The sequence below is a fragment of the Arachis duranensis genome, chromosome 9 (assembly GCF_000817695.3).
Source record: "Arachis duranensis cultivar V14167 chromosome 9, aradu.V14167.gnm2.J7QH, whole genome shotgun sequence".
Lineage (NCBI taxonomy): Eukaryota > Viridiplantae > Streptophyta > Magnoliopsida > Fabales > Fabaceae > Arachis > Arachis duranensis.
The window spans coordinates 107146250-107168812 of NC_029780.3; the positions used below are offsets into that span (position 1 = coordinate 107146250).

Consider the following 22563-nt stretch of genomic DNA (forward strand, 5'->3'; position numbering starts at 1 on the left):
AAACAACCAATAGAATACAACATCGCAACGGAATAAAAATTTCAAACACTTACATTATTTTTATTATTATCAAATACCTATCCATAACCACTTCACAACTCTCATTTAAGCTACACTCACAACATACTGTCTTTGATTTACCCTAACATGATATGCACATTCATGCGGGTGATGAAGAATATGAAGGGTTACTTGTAAAATTTAGGTGGGGGTTTGGGATATTTGTAACTTTACAAAGAAAAAAGGAGAGAAAGAGTTTTTTTATACAAGGTACCCACTTAAATTCAAGAACTTTTTTGACTTATAATAAAAATTTTAGGAGACCTATTTAACTTTAAAACGTCGAAATTTTGAGATTCAGAAAATAAAAGGTGGGGACGTATATGTCCCCTCAAAACGGCGTCGTTTGGTGTTGTCCCAAAATGACGTCATTTTAGCCACGTGTCCAGAGACTAATGTGTCCTGAGTGCGATGCGTGTTGTTTTACGTAACACGTCACACCTACAACCTCCACATAGGAGAGAGAGTGTGTCGTGTTAACCGGTTCAACCTAATTTGGAGATATATATGGCATATATCTAGTAATTTTAGAAACCCGGGACGTAGTTAATTTTTCTGAGGGACAAATCTATCGGACCGCCAAATCTTTGGAACCTATTTGGAGTATTACTTTTATTTATCGAGATCACGATTAATAAAAGATCTATTTCGTTGTTATTTTTGTTAATAAATATGATAGATGAATAATAAAATAATAATTTATAAAATAAAAAATAAATTTTATAAGTAAATAATATATAAAAATTTAAAAAATATATTTTTGAAGGGCATTACTAGAGTGCTGAAAAATTTTTTTTCTTCTGGTGCTGAAAGTATGTGGCACTTTGAAGTAGAGGACACATGCTTTTGTTGCCTCTAAAGTGCCGACATTTGCTGCGCCAAAACTGATGGTGATCAATTGATGATGTTTGCCCAAAATTTGGTTAGATGATAATGATGGGAGTTAAATTATTGGGTCTATTTTTTAAGATCCAGCAAGTATTGGAGGTCACCTTTAAGTGTGGCTGTTTTTTTATTGTATTATTGAAGCCAAAAAAGTGAACATAATATTTGACATTAAAATCCGTTTTTTGTTTAACGTTTTGGACCATGAAATTTTTTTTTTGGGCATACAAATGAAATTGGATAATGAAAATACTCTTATGGTAATAATAAACAATTAAAATATAAAACCCAAAAAAATAGATAATAACAATAATAATAGTTATAATATTTAAAAAAATAAAAAAAGACAGGTCTGAAGTTAAAGATTTAGGGTACAAAGAGAAAAGGTGCTTCTTACTGCTCTATGATGTTCAAAGTCCATGTTATTTCGTTTTAAAATTTTGTTTTATGCATTAAAGGAAATTAATAACTTTTATTTTTCTGAAAAAAGAATATTTAATTTAGATATTTAATTTTTCAAGTTTAATAAATTTTAATTTTTAAATTAAATGAATTAAAAATTTTAAATAGTAGTATTTTGAGTTTAAATATAATTGTTGAAAGTCTATGTTAAATTGAGAAACTATGTTTAAATTAAAAATATTTTGAAAATAAGTTTTTTATGAATTTATTTAAATAGATATAATTTAAGTTATAAACTTTTAAATTTTGATATTTGCATTAAAGCGTTTGTTTAATAATTTAAATGGGATATTATTTAATTTTCAGTTTAGTAATAATGAATTATTGATTACTTTATTTTAAGAATAAATAATAATTTGTGAATACTACTATTTATATTTTTCAATTTATATTTAAATTCAAAATACTACTATTTAAATTTTTTAATTTATTTCATTTCAAAATTAAAAATAATTAAACTGAAAGAATTAAATATCTAAACAAATAGCATTTTCTCCCTTTGTACTCTAAATCCTTAATTTTAGAGCTGTTTTCTCTTTTTTTAAAAATATTATTATTATTATGTATTTTCTTTGGTTTTATATTTTTTATTATTTATTATTATAATAATATTTTTTTTATAATCTAATTTTTATGTTCATGTTCAAAAACATATTTCATAGCCCAAAAGGTAAAATAAATACCGTTGTTCAGTGTCTTTACATTGTGTTCACTTTATTTTTGTTCCATTACATAACAAAAAACAATGAAATTAAATATTTACTAGGTCCTCAAAAATAGGCCCAATAACATAATTGCCATCATTAACAAAAGATGATTATCATGTAACCAAAATTTCAGTATATATCACCATTTTAGCGCAGAAATTATCGGTAACTTAGAGGCAGAAAAACCACGTGTCCTCTCCTTCATCATGCCACACACTTTCAGCATCGGCAGAAAAAAAATTCGTTTCAGCACCCTAGGATGACCCATTTTTGAAAGGACCATCAAATACTATGCCATGATTCTTAATACTTGCCGGAAAGGTCAAAAACTATTCTCAAACTTTAGTTTGATTCAATTTTTCCTCCAACTTTCGATAATTTCATTGTTGTCTTACTTTAAATTCACTTGCTAATTTTCAAGTTTAATAATATCGGTTGGAAATATAATTATTTTTGTATTTTTTATAAACTTAAATTTAAAAAAATAATTTTATGATGTAATATTAAAATTTTTATATTCAAAAAATATGAAGTTTAATTTTTATTTTTTAAAAAAATAATATAAAATAAATACAAAACTTATATAAAAAAACTTATACAAATTTAAAATTTACATAAAATATATAATTATTTATATATTTTTTATAAAATTAAATTTTTAAAATAAATAATTTTATGATATAATATCAAAATTTACCACTCCATAATATATATTCATCATTGTACATAATAATGGTACAAATCTTAATCTATAAGAAATAATAAAAAAATTAATCAAAGAATCACAATGAATTTCCTTGAATAAAATCATACGCATTCCAGCATAAGAGAAAAACTATATATAGTTATTCGGCACTCCATTCTTCATTTGGAGCCAGCAGGCTTATTGTCTCCCTGGCCACCTTGACCAGATTGAACCTCACCGGCGGCACCACCACCACCGGTTACATCAACAGAGCGCACCCTAAACCTATCAAGCTTCAACTGTGATGATCCGGCACTCAAACTTCTCTGCAATGTTCTTGCCCCGTGCATTGATTTATTAGCACCGGTTAACAAAGTGCTGATTCTCTCAAACAACCCCACAAGATCCTCATGGAGCCTCTCAGGAACCATTTTCTTGAAAGTTTCTCTCCTCCTAATGTAAAGTTCTCTAATAAACTCTAGCAGCCTCATGATTCTCGGGTCTGCTGATTTTCCTGCCTCAGTTCGGAATCCAAAATAATTGTCACACATGTCACCATAATTAGTCTTCAATAAACCACTTTCCAATAGGTGCTGATCATGGTCACTTCCAAAGTTTATGTTCATTCTCATGATGCTGTTTCTTCCCTCAAATAACTAGCTTCTTGGATTTGATGATAGGAGAATAAGGGTGTATGTATTGATAGAGAAAATGTTATGTACAATGATATGATGGTCCTTTTGGTTCATAGTATAAGCTATAAATATATGATTTTTTTTTTCTTAACGTGGTGTGTAAGTTAGGAACTTGTTGAAGAATCAAATTACATTAAGCATTCAAAAAACACGTTGCTGAGTTGTGTCTTCCAAGAAATTTTAAGATCTTAATAGTCCAAAGAGTTTTAATAATCAAAACTTGACTACTTGTCCTGAGGAGACAAGCCAATTGCTTCTAGAAGTTAATTACTAGCATATTTTCGACGATTTAACTTGAATGATACGTTATCGTGAAACCCACATTTACTTAAATATTTAATCATATATTGTGTCCTGTAAAACAAAATATACCCTAATTTTAGAAATTTGTTCATGGAATTTTAAACATAAATAGTTAAACATCTCTCATTTTAAAATTTTAAGTAGTTAAGCATCGTTATGTTTTACAACTATTAAAATAATTATATTATATGTATATTAAAATTAATCACTAATATAAAATATATATTAAAATATAATATATATATTAAAAATAAATTAAATAATATATATATTTTTTATGACTAATTGTTGTGACTTATTTTAGCATAGAAATATCATTTTTTAACCGGAGACATATGCTATAATCACCATTCACCTCAACCCGGTCTTTGTCAAAGTGATCGATGACCACATGTAAATCATTGATATAAGTTCACATAATCATATAGGAAAATTATCAGGTGTTCCAAGTACTTTTATGGAACATGACTGTTCCAATAAGCAAAAGGTTCCTATATTAATTTTGTCGTTTAGCAACTTTTTAAAAGACTCTAAAATCCTCTAAATTAGACATGAAATGACATAAATGGGTAGCTATAAGAGGTTCATTGTCCCTTGGATTGCTGGTTTTCAATAACCCGCTTAATTGCTTGTGAAAGTTATCAATAATTTTTTTATAAATAATAACTTTATAATTTTTTAAGACAATAAATAAATAAATTTCAACCTAGTAATGATTTAAAAAATATAAATTCTAATATTTAAACATTTGATCTATTTATGAGTATCATTTATCATTAATAGTTTTAAAATTTAAATCCGTTATAATATACCACTAATCAATTAAATTTTATACTTATCATCTCAATTAAATTAAAACATGATAATTAAATATAATTAATATTTAATTAAAATAGCTATAATAACAACTTTTAATTATAAATATTTAGAATATATAACCTTAGATTTACTTAAACATATTCAATAACACTTTTATTAATATTACTCTATTTTATATCTTCTGGATCAAATAAATTATTTAAAATATCTCTAAGTATGTTTAGCTTTAACACAACAACAAATACTTATTTGGTATACATTCTAATATATTATAATTAATAAAGTTTATTTATACTTCTATATTATATTTTTTATTTTTATTTTCAATCATTTTTTCTTAACATTTTTCTTTAATTATTTCTAAACATAAACTAAAATAATTATAATTAAAATTCAAAATTACACCATAGAATATCATCTTAAAAAAACATTCACACCAACAAATAAAAATAAATTTATCTGCTTATAATTGAATATACTAGATAATTATATTATCTATTACACAAAAATACTAGAAAATACACATAAATCAATATGGGCAAAAATAACATTATGGACAAAAATACTAATTTTGTAACTAAATTTCTGCCGTGACAAAAACGTTAAAATTAATAGAATATTTTGTTAAATTATACAAAATTTTAAGTCAAATATTAGGCATATTCGTTATGTTTAACGGAATATTATGTTAATTTTAGTATTTTTGTCACGGCATGGACTTAATTATAAAATCTGATATAGTATAATGACTCAATAAAAAAAAAAACAGTATATGGACTTAATTGAAAATTCAAACTATAAGGATCAACAAATAATTAAACCAAAAAAATATAGAGTTTAATTTTTTATGCTTGGACAATGTAAAATGTTTTACACATTCGTGTAACCATATTCATTTTTTTGGATAATCATTCACGCGATCAATGAAAATAGTAATTATTTTTTATGATGTAGTATTTGTGATTAAATGTACATGTAAAATTTTTTACATATCAGTTAAATTTTAAAATATATCCATGATTTAAATTTATCTTTTTATATTTAAATATAAAAAATATTTGTTATATACTTATTGTTCATACCCTGACCCAACGCTAAGACCCAGGTCTAAACTATAGATCCAACCACAAGGTTGGGCTCTTCAATACACCGACCTTCTCTCAAGAAGTCGGTTCTACCCACGACTTGCTCTAAAGAAGTCGGGAGCAAATATTAGCTGGTAGATAATAACCGCTCCTAAAATCTCTCAACCCACTTCTAGGAGTCATATCGTAACCTCCCTAAGATAAAGGGACGGTTATCCACCCTAATAGGTGAAACTACTCCAACGGTGGTTATTGGTTCACCACTATAAATACACTGACACCCCTCAGGTATCTCTAAGTCCCAATACTCTCTAAACCTACTCACACCCTTGCTAACTTAGGCATCAGAGTGTCTTTGCAGGTACCACCCCCATTCTCTCACACTCACAAATCGGAAGGAGTCTCTAAAGACGCAAATCCGCTCAAAGGCTTCTTCTCTCATACGATTGGGCCAACCCAACAAGTCCATCCCGTTAACCTCCGATTACCCAACGTAACACTTATATTATACACAAATTAACATAAGCAAATATGTAAATATTTTTTATTTGAATTTAAATAAAATACTAATAATACTTTTATAATGTAAAATTTAGATAAAACATATGAAATCTTAAGTTCAAATATTGTCAGAGTCTTGTTTTAATTGTTATATGTTAAGTTATTTTTAGAGATTATTCAAAAACTAAATGAAGCAAAATATATATATTTAAATTAGTATATTTTAATTTCAGGCGATTTCACAGTTTTTTATAATAATATTTGATTTTATAATTTTTATATTAATATTTTATTTGAGTCAAATAGTATATGTTATTATTAATATTGTAAAAGTTTCAAGACCCGTTTAAAAAAAGATTACGTGATACGCAACTTGGCTCGGATAATTTATTTAATTATGACTGGACTCATAATGAAGTCTTAAAAATCTTTTTACCAGTGTCAATTTTATCAGAGGAAAGGATAAGAAAACTACTAGTTGAAAACCACCTATAAACCACTCACATTGCACACCCACAACATGTTTTCCACCTCAATTTTGACCGTTAATATGTTTTATATTAAATTTGAATGATTAAATAAGTTGGAACGAAAAAGTTCCAAATTCGTACTATAGAATAGGTGATAAGCTTCCTATAATATATACGGAAAATTATCACATGTACTCTGACAGAAAATAGAACATGAAGTTCATGTGTACGAAAAATTATTCAGTAAAAAATTATTTTTTATTGAATGAGAAATGACTAAATTAACTTTATTTAAAGAGGAAAGATGTCAAAAAATGATAGCTTTAAAAACAGGTAATCAGCTTGTAGCTTATTGATGTAAAGCAAATGACAACCTGGAAGATATTGGGTCATTAGAATTTTTTAAAGTTTAATGCTATTACTTACATGATTATTGAAAATGCTAATGCTACTACTTACTATGCAAACTCAACTAGATTAATTTCATTTCACTTTTTTGTGGTGAAGGATTAACTTTATTTTAATCATATTTAAAGGCAACAAACAACCTGGACAAAAAGGTAAAGAGATATGTTATACCGAAAAATTTTCACCTTCTCATCCGATTAAACACAAAAAAGCAAGAAGTTAGACAAAAGATTGTGAATATCACAAACTCTATAGATATTCTACCAATGATTGCTATTATTTAAAGAATGTCATTGAAAAATTTGCTAGAGAATATCGACTAAATAGATACTTGACAGATAGATTGGACGATTAAAGAAAAAGAAAAAAAAGATGAAGAAGGAGGACGACAAGAACGTCTACCTCAAACTCCCGAACAACACATACACATGATTAATGGCTGGAGGATTTATTGGAGGAGGGATATCAAAATCATCACGAAAAAGGCATCTTAAAGAGGTGTACCAAGTCGGGAAAGATAGCAGATCTCCCGACTTGCCAACCATCTCGTTCGCTAAAGAAGATCATTAAGGGGTAATGCCTGGCCATGACGACCCCGTGGTTATAACAATGATCCTTGTCAATGCAAACTTCCATAGAACACTAATGGATCAAGGAAGCTTGGCATATATATTATTTAAACCTACTTTTGATAAGTTCGGGTTAAAAGAAAAAGATCCAAAGGCATACCCAGATAACATCTTTATGCTGGGGAATACGCCAATTCGATCTCTTGAATTTATCTCCTTATATACTACTTTAAGAAAGGATGCAAAGTCAAAAATATTAAGCATTGATTACATCATGATTGACGTTACTTCGGTATACAATGGTTTAATAGGTCGGACAACCTTGAACTGACTTGTATAATAGTCGTTTCTACATCCCATCTATGCCTGAAGTTTTTCACTGTAGAAAAAATTGCCACTATAAAGGGAGATAAAAAATTAGCACGCAAGTTTTACAATGAAAAATGGTGGGGGTTTCTGTGCTACTTCTTTCAGGTACTTGACAGCTGTCGTCTGTTCAGGGCCCCATGGTGGGGGTTGCTTTTTTAGTAGCTTTGACAACTGGCTTGTGTGTCTCGTCACATCTGGAATAAAGTCTCGGATGTAATTGATGATGCCTAAGAACTGTTGGACCTGCTTTGTTGTCAGGTAATTATCAGGGAAATTTAACAGTTCCTTTGAGATGTGCTCTCCAGGCTGGAAAAAACCATTATTGAAAGTCATTCCCAAAAAATCAACTTGGGCCTGACCAATAAGGCTTTTCTTTTGAGATAACATTATTCCATATTTTTCTACAATTTCAGTAAACTGGGTCAGAAGGGCCTGATGAGTTGGGCCGTCTTTTGAGAACAGCAGAATGTCATCTATGTAGATGAGAGCTGAGTGGAGTATGGGCTCAAAAATTCTGATCATAGTTTTTTGGAATAAAGATGGGGCTACCTTTAGTCCAAATGGCATGACAGTCCATTGGTACTGAGCATCAGGTATGCAAAAGCCCGTTTTGTATCTGTCTTTGGGGTGGATACCCAATTGCCAAAATCCTGCTTTGAGGTCAAACTTACTGAAAAGTTTAGCTTCACTAAGCCGAGGGGTTATGGCGTCAATCCTTGGTAGTGGAAATTTATCGTCTTGTAAGAAGAGGTTTAAGGGTTTGTAATCAATCACCAATCTCTTCTTTCCTCTGATCTGTTCAGACCTCTTTTCCACATAGAATGCTTGGCATGCCCAGTTGGAAGTTGTTGGTTCAATTAAACCTTGCTTCAGTAACGAAGCGCATTCTTCTTTTGCTAACTTCAGATCTTCAGGATTCATTCCTGAATGGGTTGCCTTGGTAGGGTTGATGTCTTCATTCTTCTTGAAGGGCAATTGAATGAAGAATTCTTGATTCTTCCATAAAGGAAGAGGGTGATCAAACTTGTCATGACTGTCACAACAAGCTTTTAGTAACCTGTTCTGGATAGCCTCATAGTCTGGAGGAGCCTTGCTAATTTCATAAATGCCTCTGTTTTCGAGAAATGGCAAGAACTTCCTTTTGAATTTCAGACCTTCAGGCCATATTGACACCCCCTTCGTTTGGTAATATGCATCAAAACCAAACAGTACATCTTTCTCAGGGAGGTAGCTTCCTAGAACCTTCAGCCAAATCACCATTTCAGGAAATATTTGTAGCCCAACATTTCCTCTAGAAATATGGTCAATAGTAAATCTTCCTTGGCTGGCTGTTATGTAGGTTTTGTCATGAGGAGCCCAAATTTCATCAGGTAACAGGTTGGGCCTGACAACAGTTGCAGAAGATCCTGTATCAAGCAGTGCTACGACCTTTTTTGGCACATCATACCTGGACGCCAAAAGTTTGAGTTTAAAGTGGGGTCGTTGGATTCCATCAATTTTTTTGGAACCTAAGCTTCCTAGACATCCTCCTTCTGTCATCCGCTGTTGAGGCGGAGCAGGTGCCATATAGTGAATTGGTCTGTAGTCATCATCAGAAGAACTGTCTTCAGGATCATGAAGCATGTACTTCGTGTATTCATCTGCTTCTGACTGTTCTTCAAGGATCGATTCAAGATCTTCATCATCTCGGGTTAAGACAGCATCTTGTAGAGATTGAAGCATCTTGATTTCCCTTTTGCTTGTCTGCTTCTTATTGGGACATTTTTTGGCAAAGTGGTCAGTTTGTCCACAAAGAAAGCATTTGTTAGTTCGCTTGTCCTTGAAAGTCTTTTTTCTGAAGAACCGTTTCTTTCCTTTGAACTTTCTTCTTCTTTCAAAATGGCTTTGATCGAAATTTGATCGTCTGGTTCTTCTGTAGTGGTGCTTCTTTTTTGTGTGGCAATCACATGAGTCTTTATCCTTGCATTTGATCTGCAGATAAGACTTGTTACATGCTCCCTTTAGTTTAAGGGAATTCTTGGCTAGCTGTTTGAACAAGTCTTGCTGGTTGCAGAGCTTGTCAAGAGCTGCTAGAGCCAATTGATAGATTTCTCCGAAGGTTATCGTTGGAATATCCTTCTGGTAAATGGCCATTGTTCTTCGTATCTCCGGTAGGAGCTCCTTTGGGAGTGAAGCAAGATATACTTCTTTAAGCGTTGAATTGCTCTGTCCTCCAAGAGGGTAGTATTTGGCCTGCATTCTTTTGAAATGTTTTTCCAGATCTTTCTTATTAAGTGAACAGCATTTCATCTCATAGTATTCTTGGGAATTTCTCTGCTGGATAATCCCAATGTCTCCTAGGAATTCTTTATGCAATCTTCCTAGAAACTGAGCAGCACTTCCACCAGTGAGCTGCATTCGCTCATACTCACTTAGTGTGTTTATCCATTCTCTAAGATTGCCAGTCATCCTGGTGACAAACTCAGAAAGTACTTGCTGGATATCTGCATTAGGGCTGGACATCTTGGTATCAATCCAGGCTCCAAAATCATTCAACCTTTCTCTGTACTTGTGAGGAGGAAGGTTATCGAAAGTGAAATAATGGTTGCCTGCTTTCGTCTGAGTGGACTTAGTCTGTGGAGGAACAACATCATCCTCTTCTTCTACGACTATCCCTTCTCCTTCTTCTTCTGAGGTTGGGTTGGCCTGATCAACCATCGCAATTGCAGAAAGATCTGCAATTTGATCTTCCTCAGATGACTCTTCAACCGAAAAATCTGATGAGTCAGACGTTACTTCTTCAAACGAATCACTCGAAGTGATGTCTGAGGAAGGAAAGCCAGTCTATGTCTCACACGTCAATGGCCATTTCATATGGGATGTTGATCACAATATGTGTGACTCAGATTGCGACTGCGATGCTTGGGGAGAATCAGAAGATGAGGACTACTACAAAAAGAAGAAGTCCAAGAAGAACAGGAAGCAGAGCTGTACTGCTCCTCCAAAGTTCTACCCACCAGATGAACCTGAGGAACCACCAAGGTTTTATCTAAGGAAGAAGAAAAAGAAGATCCTTAGGCCCCAGTTCTCAGATCCTATTGCTGTACCATGCATAGCAACTCTCAAGCCTTATGAACAAGAGTTTCCTCCTCTACAGGTTTCCACTGACAGCCAAAGGATTACTCGACGGCCATACATAGCCCCAAAAGGAGTAACTCCACAAGGAGTCCAGTCAACTTCACCTCAAGATGAGGTCCTGAATTGGCAAACGGAAAATGCTGTTAGCCAAAACAAAGTCCTGTTGAGAATCGATCACACCTTGGAAACACTCGTTGAGAAGACAGATAACCTGTCCTCACAAGTGTACTCAGTCCAAACACAAGTTGATGAGCTAAAAAATAGACTGACCATACAAGCCCAAAAACTTGACCAAGACTTAAAGACCTACATCCAAACCCATTACTTTGGCCCAGATTTCCAAAAGAAAGACCAAGAGCTCACCCGTATTAAAGCCCAAATTAGACAAATCGAACAAGACCAAGCCAGACAACCCAAGCCACAAGCTTTGGCCACAGATCCATTAGCCTTATATCCACCACAGTATCCCATGTACACACCCACTTACATTCCTCCACAGCAGCCAACCATAAATGAACCTGACTATGACAACATCTTTAAAACCCATTACCATCTTGCCCGACGACTTCACACAAAGCCTAAGCCACACCCGGTTCAACCTACAGGACCTTCACAAAAAAGGATGCATAATCCACCATGGTCAGAAAGAGAATTTCTCAGAGGAGAAATCTCTGGAGAAAAAACTGATACAATTTCCAAAGGAAAAGAAGAAGAGGTACCAGAAAAGAGGACAATCGGAATGATCAGTGCAGACATCACTTCAAGTGATTCGTTTGAAGAAGTAACGTCTGACTCATCAGACTTTTCGGTTGAAGAATCATCTGAGGAAGACCAAATTGCAGATCTTTCTGCAATAGCAATGGTTGATCAGGCTAACCCAACCTCAGAAGAAGAAGGAGAAGGAATAGTCATAGAAGAAGAAGATGATGATCTCCCACAAACTAAGTCCACTCGGGTGAAAGCAGACAACCATTATTTCACCTTTGATAACCTTCCTCCTCACAAATACAGAGAAAGGTTGAATGATTTTGGAGCCTGGATTGATACCAAGATGTCCATCCCTAATGCAGATATCCAGCAAGTACTCTCTGAGTTTGTCACCAGGATGACCGGCAATCTTAGAGAATGGATAAACACACTAAGTGAGTATGAGAGAATGCAGCTCACTGGTGGAAGTGCTGCTCAGTTTCTAGGAAGACTTCATAGAGAATTCCTTGGAGACATTGGGATTATCCAGCAGAGAAATTCCCAAGAATACTATGAGATGAAATGTTGTTCACTTAGTAAGAAAGATCTGGAAAAACATTTCAAAAGAATGCAGGCCAAATACTACCCTCTTGGAGGACAGAGCAATTCAACGCTTAAAGAAGTGTATCTTGCTTCACTCCCAAAGGAGCTCCTACCGGAGATACGAAGAACAATGGCCATCTACCAGAAGGATATTCCAACGATAACCTTCGGGGAAATCTATCAATTAGCTCTAGCAGCTCTTGATAAGCTCTGCAACCAGCAAGATCTGTTCAAACAGCTAGCCAAGAATTCCCTCAAGCTAAAGGGAGCATGCAACAAGTCTTATCTGCAGATCAAATGCAAGGATAAAGACTCATGTGATTGTCACACAAAGAAGAGGCATCACTTCAGAAGAACCAGACGATCAGATTTTGATCAAAGCCATTTCAGCAGAAGAAGGAAGCTCAAGGGAAAGAAACGATTCTTCAGAAAAAAGACTTTCAGGGACAAGCGAACTAACAAATGCTTTCTTTGTGGACAAACTGGGCACTTTGCCAAAAAATGTCCCAATAAGAAGCAGACAAGCAAAAGGGAAATCAAGATGCTTCAATCTCTACAAGATGCTGTCTTAACCCGAGATGATGAAGATCTTGAATCGATCCTTGAAGAACAGTCAGAAGCAGATGAGTACACGAAGTACATGCTTCATGATCCTGACGATAGTTCTTCTGATGATGACTATAGACCAATCCACTGTATGACACCTGCTCCGCCTCAACAGTGGATGTCAGAAGGAGGATGTCTAGGAAGCTTAGGTTCCAAAAGGATTGATGGAATCCAACGACCCCACTTCAAACTCAAACTTTTGGCGTCCAAGTATGATGTGCCAAAAAAGGTCGTAGCACTGCTTGATACAGGATCTTCTGCAACTGTTGTCAGGCCCAACCTGTTACCTGATGAAATTTGGGCTCCTCATGACAAAACCTACATAACAGCCAGCCAAGGAAGACTTACTATTGACCATATTTCTAGAGGAAATGTTGGGCTACAAATATTTCCTGAAATGGTGATTTGGCTGAAGGTTCTGGGAAGCTACCTCCCTGAGAAAGATGTACTGTTTGGTTTTGATGCATATTACCAAACGCAGGGAATGTCAATATGGCCTGAAGGTCTGAAATTCAAAAGGAAATTCTTGCCATTTCTCGAAAACAGAGGCATTTATGAAATTAGCAAGGCTCCTTCAGACTATGAAGCCATTCAGAACAGGTTACTAAAAACTTGTTGTGACAACCATGACAAGTTTGATCACCCTCTTCCTTTATGGAAGAATCAAGAATTCTTCATTCAATTGCCCTTCAAGAAGAATGAAGACATCAACCCTACCAAGGCAACCCATTCAGGAATGAATCCTGAAGATCTGATATTGGCAAAGGAAGAATGCGCTTCGTTACTGAAGCAAGGTTTAATTGAACCAACAACTTCCAACTGGGCATGCCAAGCATTCTATGTGGAAAAGAGGTCTGAACAGATCAGAGGAAAGAAGAGATTGGTGATTGATTACAAACCCTTAAACCTCTTCTTGCAAGACGACAAGTTTCCACTACCAAGAATTGACGCCATAACTCCTCGTCTTAGTGAAGCTAAGCTTTTCAGTAAGTTTGACCTCAAAGCAGGATTTTGGCAATTGGGTATCCACCCCAAAGACAGATACAAAACGGGCTTTTGCATACCTGATGCACAATACCAATGGACTGTCATGCCATTTGGACTAAAGGTAGCCCCATCCTTATTCCAAAAAACTATGATCAGAATTTTTGAGCCCATACTCCACTCAGCTCTCATCTACATAGATGACATTCTGCTGTTCTCAAAAGACGGCCCAACTCATCAGGCCCTTCTGATTCAGTTTACTACAATTGTAGAAAAATATGGAATAATGTTATCTCAAAAGAAAAGCCTTATTGGTCAGGCCCAAGTTGATTTTTTGGGAATGACTTTCAATAATGGTTTCTTCCAGCCTGGAGAGCACATCTCAAAGGAACTGTTAAACTTCCCTGATAATCACCTGACAACAAAACAGGTCCAACAGTTCTTAGGCATCATCAATTACATCCGAGACTTTATTCCAGATGTGACGAGACACACAAGCCAGTTGTCAAAGCTACTAAAAAAGCAACCCCCACCATGGGGCCCTGAACAGACGACAGCTGTCAAGTACTTGAAAGAAGTAGCACAGAAACCCCCACCATTGAAGATTCCTAGCAATGGACAACGCATCCTGCAAACTGATGCTAGTGATAATTATTGGGGAGCTGTTCTCCTTGAAGAGATTGATGGAATAAGATACTACTGTGCGCATGCTAGCGGACAGTTCAAGGAGTCAGAGAAACACTACCATGCTACATACAAGGAGATTCTTGCAGTCAAAAGAGGAATCGAGAAGTTCAGCTTTCACTTGAGTGCATATCACTTCATTGTGGAAATGGACAATACGTCTTTTCCGTCCATGCTGGATACCAAAGGGAAGATACTACCAAACTCACAACTCCTAAGATGGAAAGATTGGTTTTCACGCTATAAATTCACAGTAAAACACATCAAGGGAAACCACAACACCATAGCTGACTACCTTTCCAGACCAACCAAAGAACCTCCACCCAAAGTTCTACACATCTTAGCCATGAATAGAGCTTCACCACCAACCTTCCCTCTTCCAGACTGCCCTCAAGACCACAAGTTCTATAGAAGAGAACCTGGACCGTTTCCTTTTTCCCTTCGACCTAGGACTGCCGCTGAGGTCAAGACCCTAGCTGAAGAATGCCTGTTTTACTGGTTACACAGGCTCCTCCTTGTTACCCAAATTACAGCAAAACCTCAACATTTTCACCCGAAAACACCTTATCATATCATACCCATCATCAAAGGTGAAATTCCTGAAGAAATGCTGTGGTTCATGTGGGCGCTCACTGTTCAGTATGATTGCGCCATCATAGTTCCTGGAATTGCTATGTACAGGTTCCTCTGTGACAAAAGCTTCTCAGGAACAAATCTTGAGAAACTTCTCAAGATGTTTGCACCGATTCCTTTTTGGAGAGGAAAACTTTTCAGTGCACTACAGACCATGACGTTTGGAACCTCCCTGATAAGCTAAGACACAGGTTTTATTATGCCTTTGTCTTAAGAAGGCTATTTGCTTATCGTAATGAGATCCTTTACACCAGAAATAACTTTAACATTGTTGGTTATTCAAAGATATGGCCAACAGATGAGAAACACTGTCTCAACAATCTGGCCAAACATCTCACCTTCCACAACAATCCTAATGTTGATGTACTCACAGGATCCATTGAAGGACTCTCACTCTCATCAGAAGAGGAAGCCTCCTCTTCCAGGACTATACAAGAAGAATTAAGCGAGTTCCAAGCCAACTTTCTTGCTTCATCTGTGACTTATCCTACCCCGCCACTTCACCAGAATGAACACCCATGGAATTCTCCTCTTGTAGATCAAGCCACGTATGGCTATGGAAGCATTGAAGACGAAGAACCAGGATCAAGGGTTTATCCACTACTGCCAAGTCCAACATATGTGGATGCTGGGATTGAAGATGGTGATACTGAGGATCAATACACAGAAGGACCACATGACCTTGTGGATGACATTGATGAACATGAGCCCATTACGAAATACAGTTCGTGAAGAATGGGACCCAGCAACAATCAGCAACAATCATGATGTCCAGAAGTAATTATGGTATTTTGTCTTTTATAATCATGTAAAATATGGTGTGACATAAAGTAAGTTTGTCCTTTTATAAAAAGGAATGATGTGAGATAAAGTTGTCATAATGTAACCAGAGAAAATTTTGTTTAAATAGCCCAACATGATGTTGGCTCTGCTAAGCTTCCAACATGGCTATTCTATAGTGCACCACGAAGCTACATTCTAGCCGAGCAGGACACAAGGGTCATCTTCAATTTCACGCTAACGGGTAACACGGTTGCATGTCCATGCTTAAACTCTATCACCTGCGGTCCATAATAGATCAATTTCACTGAATCATAACCCTTAACATTGTTTAAATTAAATCTGCATGGTCTGAACAATTGGAACAAAAAATTTCCAACTTCGTACAATAGTATAAGTGAACATCTTCCAATCATATAAGCCATGTTATATGTCCTTTAAGCAACGGATAAGACAATAATATTTTTTATTCTTATTAATAATAAATAAAGTTTGACCTAAGGCCAAAGGAATGGTACACCAAAGTGTATTTCACATCATCATTTTCAAAATATAATATCATTATCCAATTTTAATAAGTACAGGAAATGGAGATGACACCTTGATGGCCGAAAAATAATTCAACTCGTATAATAATGAGAACATGGATGAATTGACTAAAAAAAGCATTTGAATATGATTTTAGTTTTTATAGAATAGAATATACTATTCTTTTTTCTATAAAATTTAAAAGATTTTAATTGTAGTCATTGTAATTAATTTGCTTCGTTAAGTATTGATATGAAATTAAAATTGTAGTCATTGTAATTAATTTGCTTCGTTAAGTATTGATATGAAATTGAAATGCTGATATAACAAAACATGTTAAATTCGTGTTTAGTCTTGTAACGTCAGTATTTAATAGAGCAAATTAACCAAAAAAAAAACACTTTTAAATTTTACTAAACTAAAACAAAAAGGGAGTCACTTAAATAAAAATGTCAAAAACATCTATAGAAAATAACTACAATATTATAGAAAATGACAAAATATTCTTATTATATATATATAATATGAGTATTTTAGTCATTTTATATAATAGGAATATTGTAATCATTTTTTATAAAAAATAATATTAATTTAGACAAATTTAAAATTTAATTCACTATTTTTCGGTCAAATTAATTTGTCTGACTTAATTTTGACAAAAATAACATAATTTAAATGATTATATGTGTTAAATTTTAATTATTAAAAATATCTTTAAATTGCATCTTTATGAGAACATCCCAAACAAAAAAACCTTATTTAAGTCCGCCATAAGATTATAAGTTTGTTTTCCGTCATAAATCAATCTCTTCCCACGCAACTGGATACAATACATAGAATCATTGCCAAGGAACATGAGAATAAAACAATCACTTCAACACCATTGGTGAAGCCGCTAGAAAACTAATAATGGAAATTATATATACATGTTTGCTCTTAAACTCACATCAATTAAAATGAGAAATCATATGCTCCAGGAATCCCAATCCCAATCCCAACCCCAACCCCAATTTGCTTCTTGTATCGGATCTTGAAAGAGCATCACCAAATGGCATTGACATCAGTGTTGTTGCATCTTTAATAGATTGGAAAGATAGGAAAGCAAGGATAAACTTGTTTCGTAGAAGATAGTATGCCTCCATCACAGAAAGCATCATAGGGGTCCTTTCTAGAATTGAATCTTGACCCATTTAACAATTGTGGGTCGGCAAGAGATTGATCCACTCCAGTGAGGCTCCAAGTTTTGCTAAAATAACCATTAGTTCTAGATATTCTTCTATCAAGGAAGAAGTTTGAATGAAGTCTGGAAGTCGAATCTTGAACATTAGAACCCGTCAGTGCTTCATCAGGAAAATGTGTTGGTTGCCGGGAGAGACTGGAACTTCTGGCCGGGAAGTCTAATTTTTTCTCACTTTTGCTAACATAAGCCGAGGGTTTACATGCTTTGGTGAAGTATTCGGTGTCGACTAGTCGCAGACTATTATTGAGCTCTTGTAGGAATGTCTTAGCTTGTTTGAGTGATTCAAGTACACCACTGAATTGATGAGGTTGTTCATGACAGACTAATGCATTGAGGTCATCTTTTTTGTTTCTTGAGGTCTCATTTTGGTGCAAACCACCATGAACATCAGTTGGGAAGTGATCTATTTGCTTGTAATCAGGGTAATGATAACCATATGGTTCTTGATTGTGCATATTTGAGGAATCATGATAGTCTTCTGTACTCTCATTTTGGTTCTCCTTCAGTTGGGAATGTGAATTTTCATGAGCAAAGAAATCAGAAACACTAAAAATTCGGCTCCTTTGGTTGCTGTAACCTTTTGTTCCATCAACTGACGTTTGCATCTTTTCCTTGGCCTCGGCTCTTAATATTCCTTTAAAGAAGGAAAAGTCTGTGGGTTCTGCTTTATCTATTTGCTTGGAATCAGGGTAATGAAGACCATATGGCTCTTGAAGGTGCAAATCTGAAGACTGATAGTGGCAGTTTACCAAAGTCTCATTTTGGCTCCTCTTTAGTTGAGAAGTTGAATTTTCTTGACCAAATAAATCAGAACTAAAAGGTTTGCTCTTTCGATTGTCATAAGAACCTTTTCCATCAAATGATTTTGGCATAATATCCTTCACACCAGCACCTAATAATTCTTCTAAGAAGAGAACGCGTGAGGATTCTGCTTTATCTATTAGCTTTGAATCAGGGTAATAATGACTATATGGTTCTTGACTGTGCCGATTTGAAGACTGATAGTGGCAGTTTACCGAACTCTCATTTTGGCTCCCCTTCAGTTGAGAAGTTGAATTTTCTTGACCAAATAATTCAGAACTAAAAGTTTTGCTCTTTAGATTGTCATAAGATCCTTTTCCATCAAATGATCTTGGCATAATATCCTTCACACCAGCAGCTATTAATTCTTCAAAGAAGAGAACACGTGAGGATTCTGCTTTATCTATTAGCTTGAAATCAGGGTAATAATGACTATATGGTTCTTGATTGTGCTGATTTGAAGAATGAGAATGGTAATTTTCTGGACTCTCACTTTGTTTTTCCTTTAGTTGGGAATGCAAATTTTCTCGACCAAGGAAATCATCAGAACTAAAAGTTTCGCTCCTTTGGTGGTTGTAACCTCTTGTCCCATCAAATGATTTTGGGACTCTTAAGGATCGTTCAAATAAGCAAATATCTATAGCTTCAGTGTCATCCTCTTGAGCATTTGAGTTAAGCTGAGCCTTGCTTTCATCTTTTTTCTCATACATATCAGAATGATTCCTCCAGTTATATGAGCCCTGGATTTATGACCCAAAATGTAAACTTTAGATGAATGAATATAAATAGAATAGAAGAGCAATGGGAAGCCTACTTTGAATACAAAAGATCATTTAATATACAAAGCTAATTAAAAAAAAAATCATTTATAGATATAGCATACAATTTGAGCCATCAGGAGAATGTAATTATTACCTCAAAATTATTAAGTACATTTTACAATATTTAACGAGCAACAAACACTCATCTGATAAAATGAACTTCAATTAAGGGTTTTATTAACTTATTAACTCCAACAAACACTGTGCATAAACCTTAATAGAAATACAACCTTAGAAAAGAAAAGGCTCTCAAAAATTTAGGCAAGTGAACAACTTAAAAGTCAATTACACAAACTAACAATTTCCTAGCACCATATAAATATATTTTCACATTCCCCCTAAGCAACAAATGATAGGTCTCACGAATTATATCACACCCATCTTCCAAATCTCCATGCATGATTGCCCACTTCCATGATAGAAAAATTTGAGTAAGCAAGGAACAAAGTTATGCTATATGTTAAAGTTTATCAAATCTTTACCTATTGCCACGTGTCACCTGCCAACTCCATTTATAATAGTACCCTTAAACTTTAAAGCAGTATAAAATACAAATGATTTTTTTTATTTAAACAAATTAGAGCTTCACAATTATAGAATAGGGACAGATTGCTTTCTTCTGCACCCTACTAACTCCATATTTTAAGGAATCTCTGCCTCCAATACCATGGTCATGCCAAAAAGAAGAAGATGCAAAACCTAGTATTGTCAATGGTTACTAAAAAAAGATAAGATCCTATGAGAAGTCTGGCATGCTCAGTTTCAGCAATTTCTTTAACATTAAAATTGGATCAATGTATCCTCAAATAATATCTCAACTTCCCTACCAGTATCATATAGGCAACAACCAAACAAAAACATTTTGAAAAGAAATTAATACTATGATAAGTTAAGGTGAAGCATACTGATATGGCATAGTTATTCTCTCTAAATTTCTCTTCCAGATCAATTTGAGCTTTAGCCATTGCTTCATACTCGTCAATAGGTAGGCTCCGGTGTTCAAGTGCCTTCTCCATGTCCTTATCTCTTTCATATCCATCTGTTCCATGAATTTTGTTAGTTAAGCACGTCTCTGAATCATCATCCTCTTAATATTATGACATATTATTGGCACATCAGGCTCACCTGAGCAATTTTGAAATCCTTCAAAATAGGGCACAACTTCATTTTCTTGGCAGTCAACCTCACCAGAAATGTATCCAGGGATTGATGCTGATCTGAGAAAGATAAAACTAATTATTAACTTAACAGGCAACGGAAAAGATAAATGTCCCAAGAGAAATATAAAAGTAATTACCCAACATCATAGCCAGCTTAGTCAAAGTTTAAAATAGAATTGCAATTAAGAGCTTTCAGCCTTTGATGATTGTCTTTTCTATTATAATTATCCTTTTCTTTCTTCCAATTCAGCAGAAAAAGAATAAGTTATGAAAGTAAAAAAATATTTTCCTCACAATTTGCTCTGATCAATAATATTAATATCAATATCATGTGCATACTCATATTATCGGTCCCCATTCCACTTTACTATCACCATTGTTTAGTTTATTATTCTCACACTGTAAGTTAATATACACCCTATGTGCTGAATTTCAATTACACACAACACAACCTCCTGGATTAGACAAAAGAGATCAAACCAAATTCAACAACATAGAAATGTGAATTTAGCATTAGTTATCTTGCACAAAGGGAAAAACAAAAAAAAGGAACAATGTTATACTTATTAGTAGACCTGATAAATTAAATGGCAAGAGTACAAATTTAACGAGAGTAAAACACCAAGAGTTACCTCGTTTTTTTATGTCTTATCTTGTGAAAAGACATTCCATGGTGATGATTCTTTGAAGAAGAACTGATAGATGACCAACTGGTTTCCCTTCTATGTTTGGGATTGTTGTACTTTTTTCGAGAATGAGAAGAATCATGATGTCCTTTCCAAGGGAAACTACCATATAGTGGTGAAGAATCCGTATCAGAACTAGACAGCGCTTCTGGTCCATTCTGTCTCCCTTTTGAGCTCAAAAACCTCTCACCATTGTTTCCAGAATCATTATTCACACCATATTCACATGGTGTATCACGGCCTGATTCAGATTCAAATTCATTAGATAAATCACTTAGTCCATGATTCTCCAAAATGGCAAGAACATCTGCCGTTGCTTTCTCAGCTATCTTCCTTTGCAGAGTCACCATCTTAACTTGTTCCTCTAATTCAATGACCTGATTGGTTTTATTTTGGATAGAAAAAGAAAATGCAATTGCAAGAGAAGGCTACATTAGAATCGAGGATGCTGACGTCGAAAAAATGAAAAATCACAAAGCTAAAACCTAAGAGGATGAACCATGGAACAGCTCTTAAAGATTTGTAAAGAGAAGGTTGAGGAACCAGAAATATGCCTTTTTTTCCAGATCCTCAGCTCTCTGTCTAGCTCTTCTTGAGATGGACCGTTCGAAAAGCAACCTTCCCCGAAGGAATTCAATAGTTAATATAGTGGAATCCTCCATGAGGGAAGTTCTCCTAAGTTATGAATACATTTCTAATTAATATGGCTCAAAAGAAGATCCAATACAGAAGAACAAAACCAGCAACATTGAAAACAGCATAGTAAAACATTGGAAGCACCTTAAAATGGTGAAAATCGAATTACCTCCGATTAAGTGGATCCATCAAAGAGATTTGCACAACCATGAACAAGCTTCCAAGTTTGAAATTCAGCTGCTCATAAAAAAATAATAAAGGAATAATGAATAAGAATTCAACAGTACCAATGAAAGAGAAGCCAATTGTGCAAAAGAGAAAAGGAATGTACCTTTGAAAGGAGGAAAAGATGGTGTAGGCGAATATAAGAAGGAGAAGGGGAAAAAAAAAAAGAAAGAAAAGAAAAGTGGATGAAGAACCCTAGGTTATGCCATTCTAACCTAGGTTAATAATGAATAAGAGTTGGTTGTTTGGGGCAGCATTTGATTTTGAAGTGGTAATCTCATTCTAACCAACTCCACCTTCGACCTCTCACGACGGAGGGAAGGGAGAGAGGTACACTACCGGATCTTGCTCTTG

The 22563-nt window shown here is 34.5% G+C and overlaps 2 protein-coding genes across 3 annotated transcripts; both read right to left on the minus strand.

Moving 5' to 3' along the window:
- Positions 1–2795: 2795 nt before the first annotated feature.
- LOC107466778 (uncharacterized) lies at positions 2796–3526 on the minus strand. The gene has a single exon (XM_016085775.3). It carries the CDS (start codon positions 3429–3431, stop codon positions 2979–2981), a length of 453 nt encoding a protein of 150 aa, XP_015941261.1. The 5' UTR covers positions 3432–3526; the 3' UTR covers positions 2796–2978.
- A 13884-nt stretch (positions 3527–17410) lies between these two features.
- On the minus strand, positions 17411–22556 carry LOC107466782 (uncharacterized). 2 transcript variants are annotated; one of them, XM_016085781.3, is made up of 7 exons: positions 22316–22556; positions 22154–22221; positions 21903–22023; positions 21295–21725; positions 20628–20719; positions 20408–20541; positions 17411–19421 (listed from the first exon to the last, which is right to left on the minus strand). In XM_016085781.3, exons 2-7 carry the CDS (start codon positions 22192–22194, stop codon positions 17718–17720), a joined length of 2523 nt encoding a protein of 840 aa, XP_015941267.1. In that variant the 5' UTR covers positions 22195–22221; positions 22316–22556; the 3' UTR covers positions 17411–17717. The 2 variants fall into 2 exon arrangements, with proteins under 2 accessions (XP_015941267.1, XP_020986750.1); XM_021131091.2 differs by lacking the exon at positions 21903–22023 and having other exon boundaries at positions 22316–22555.
- Positions 22557–22563: the final 7 nt, after the last annotated feature.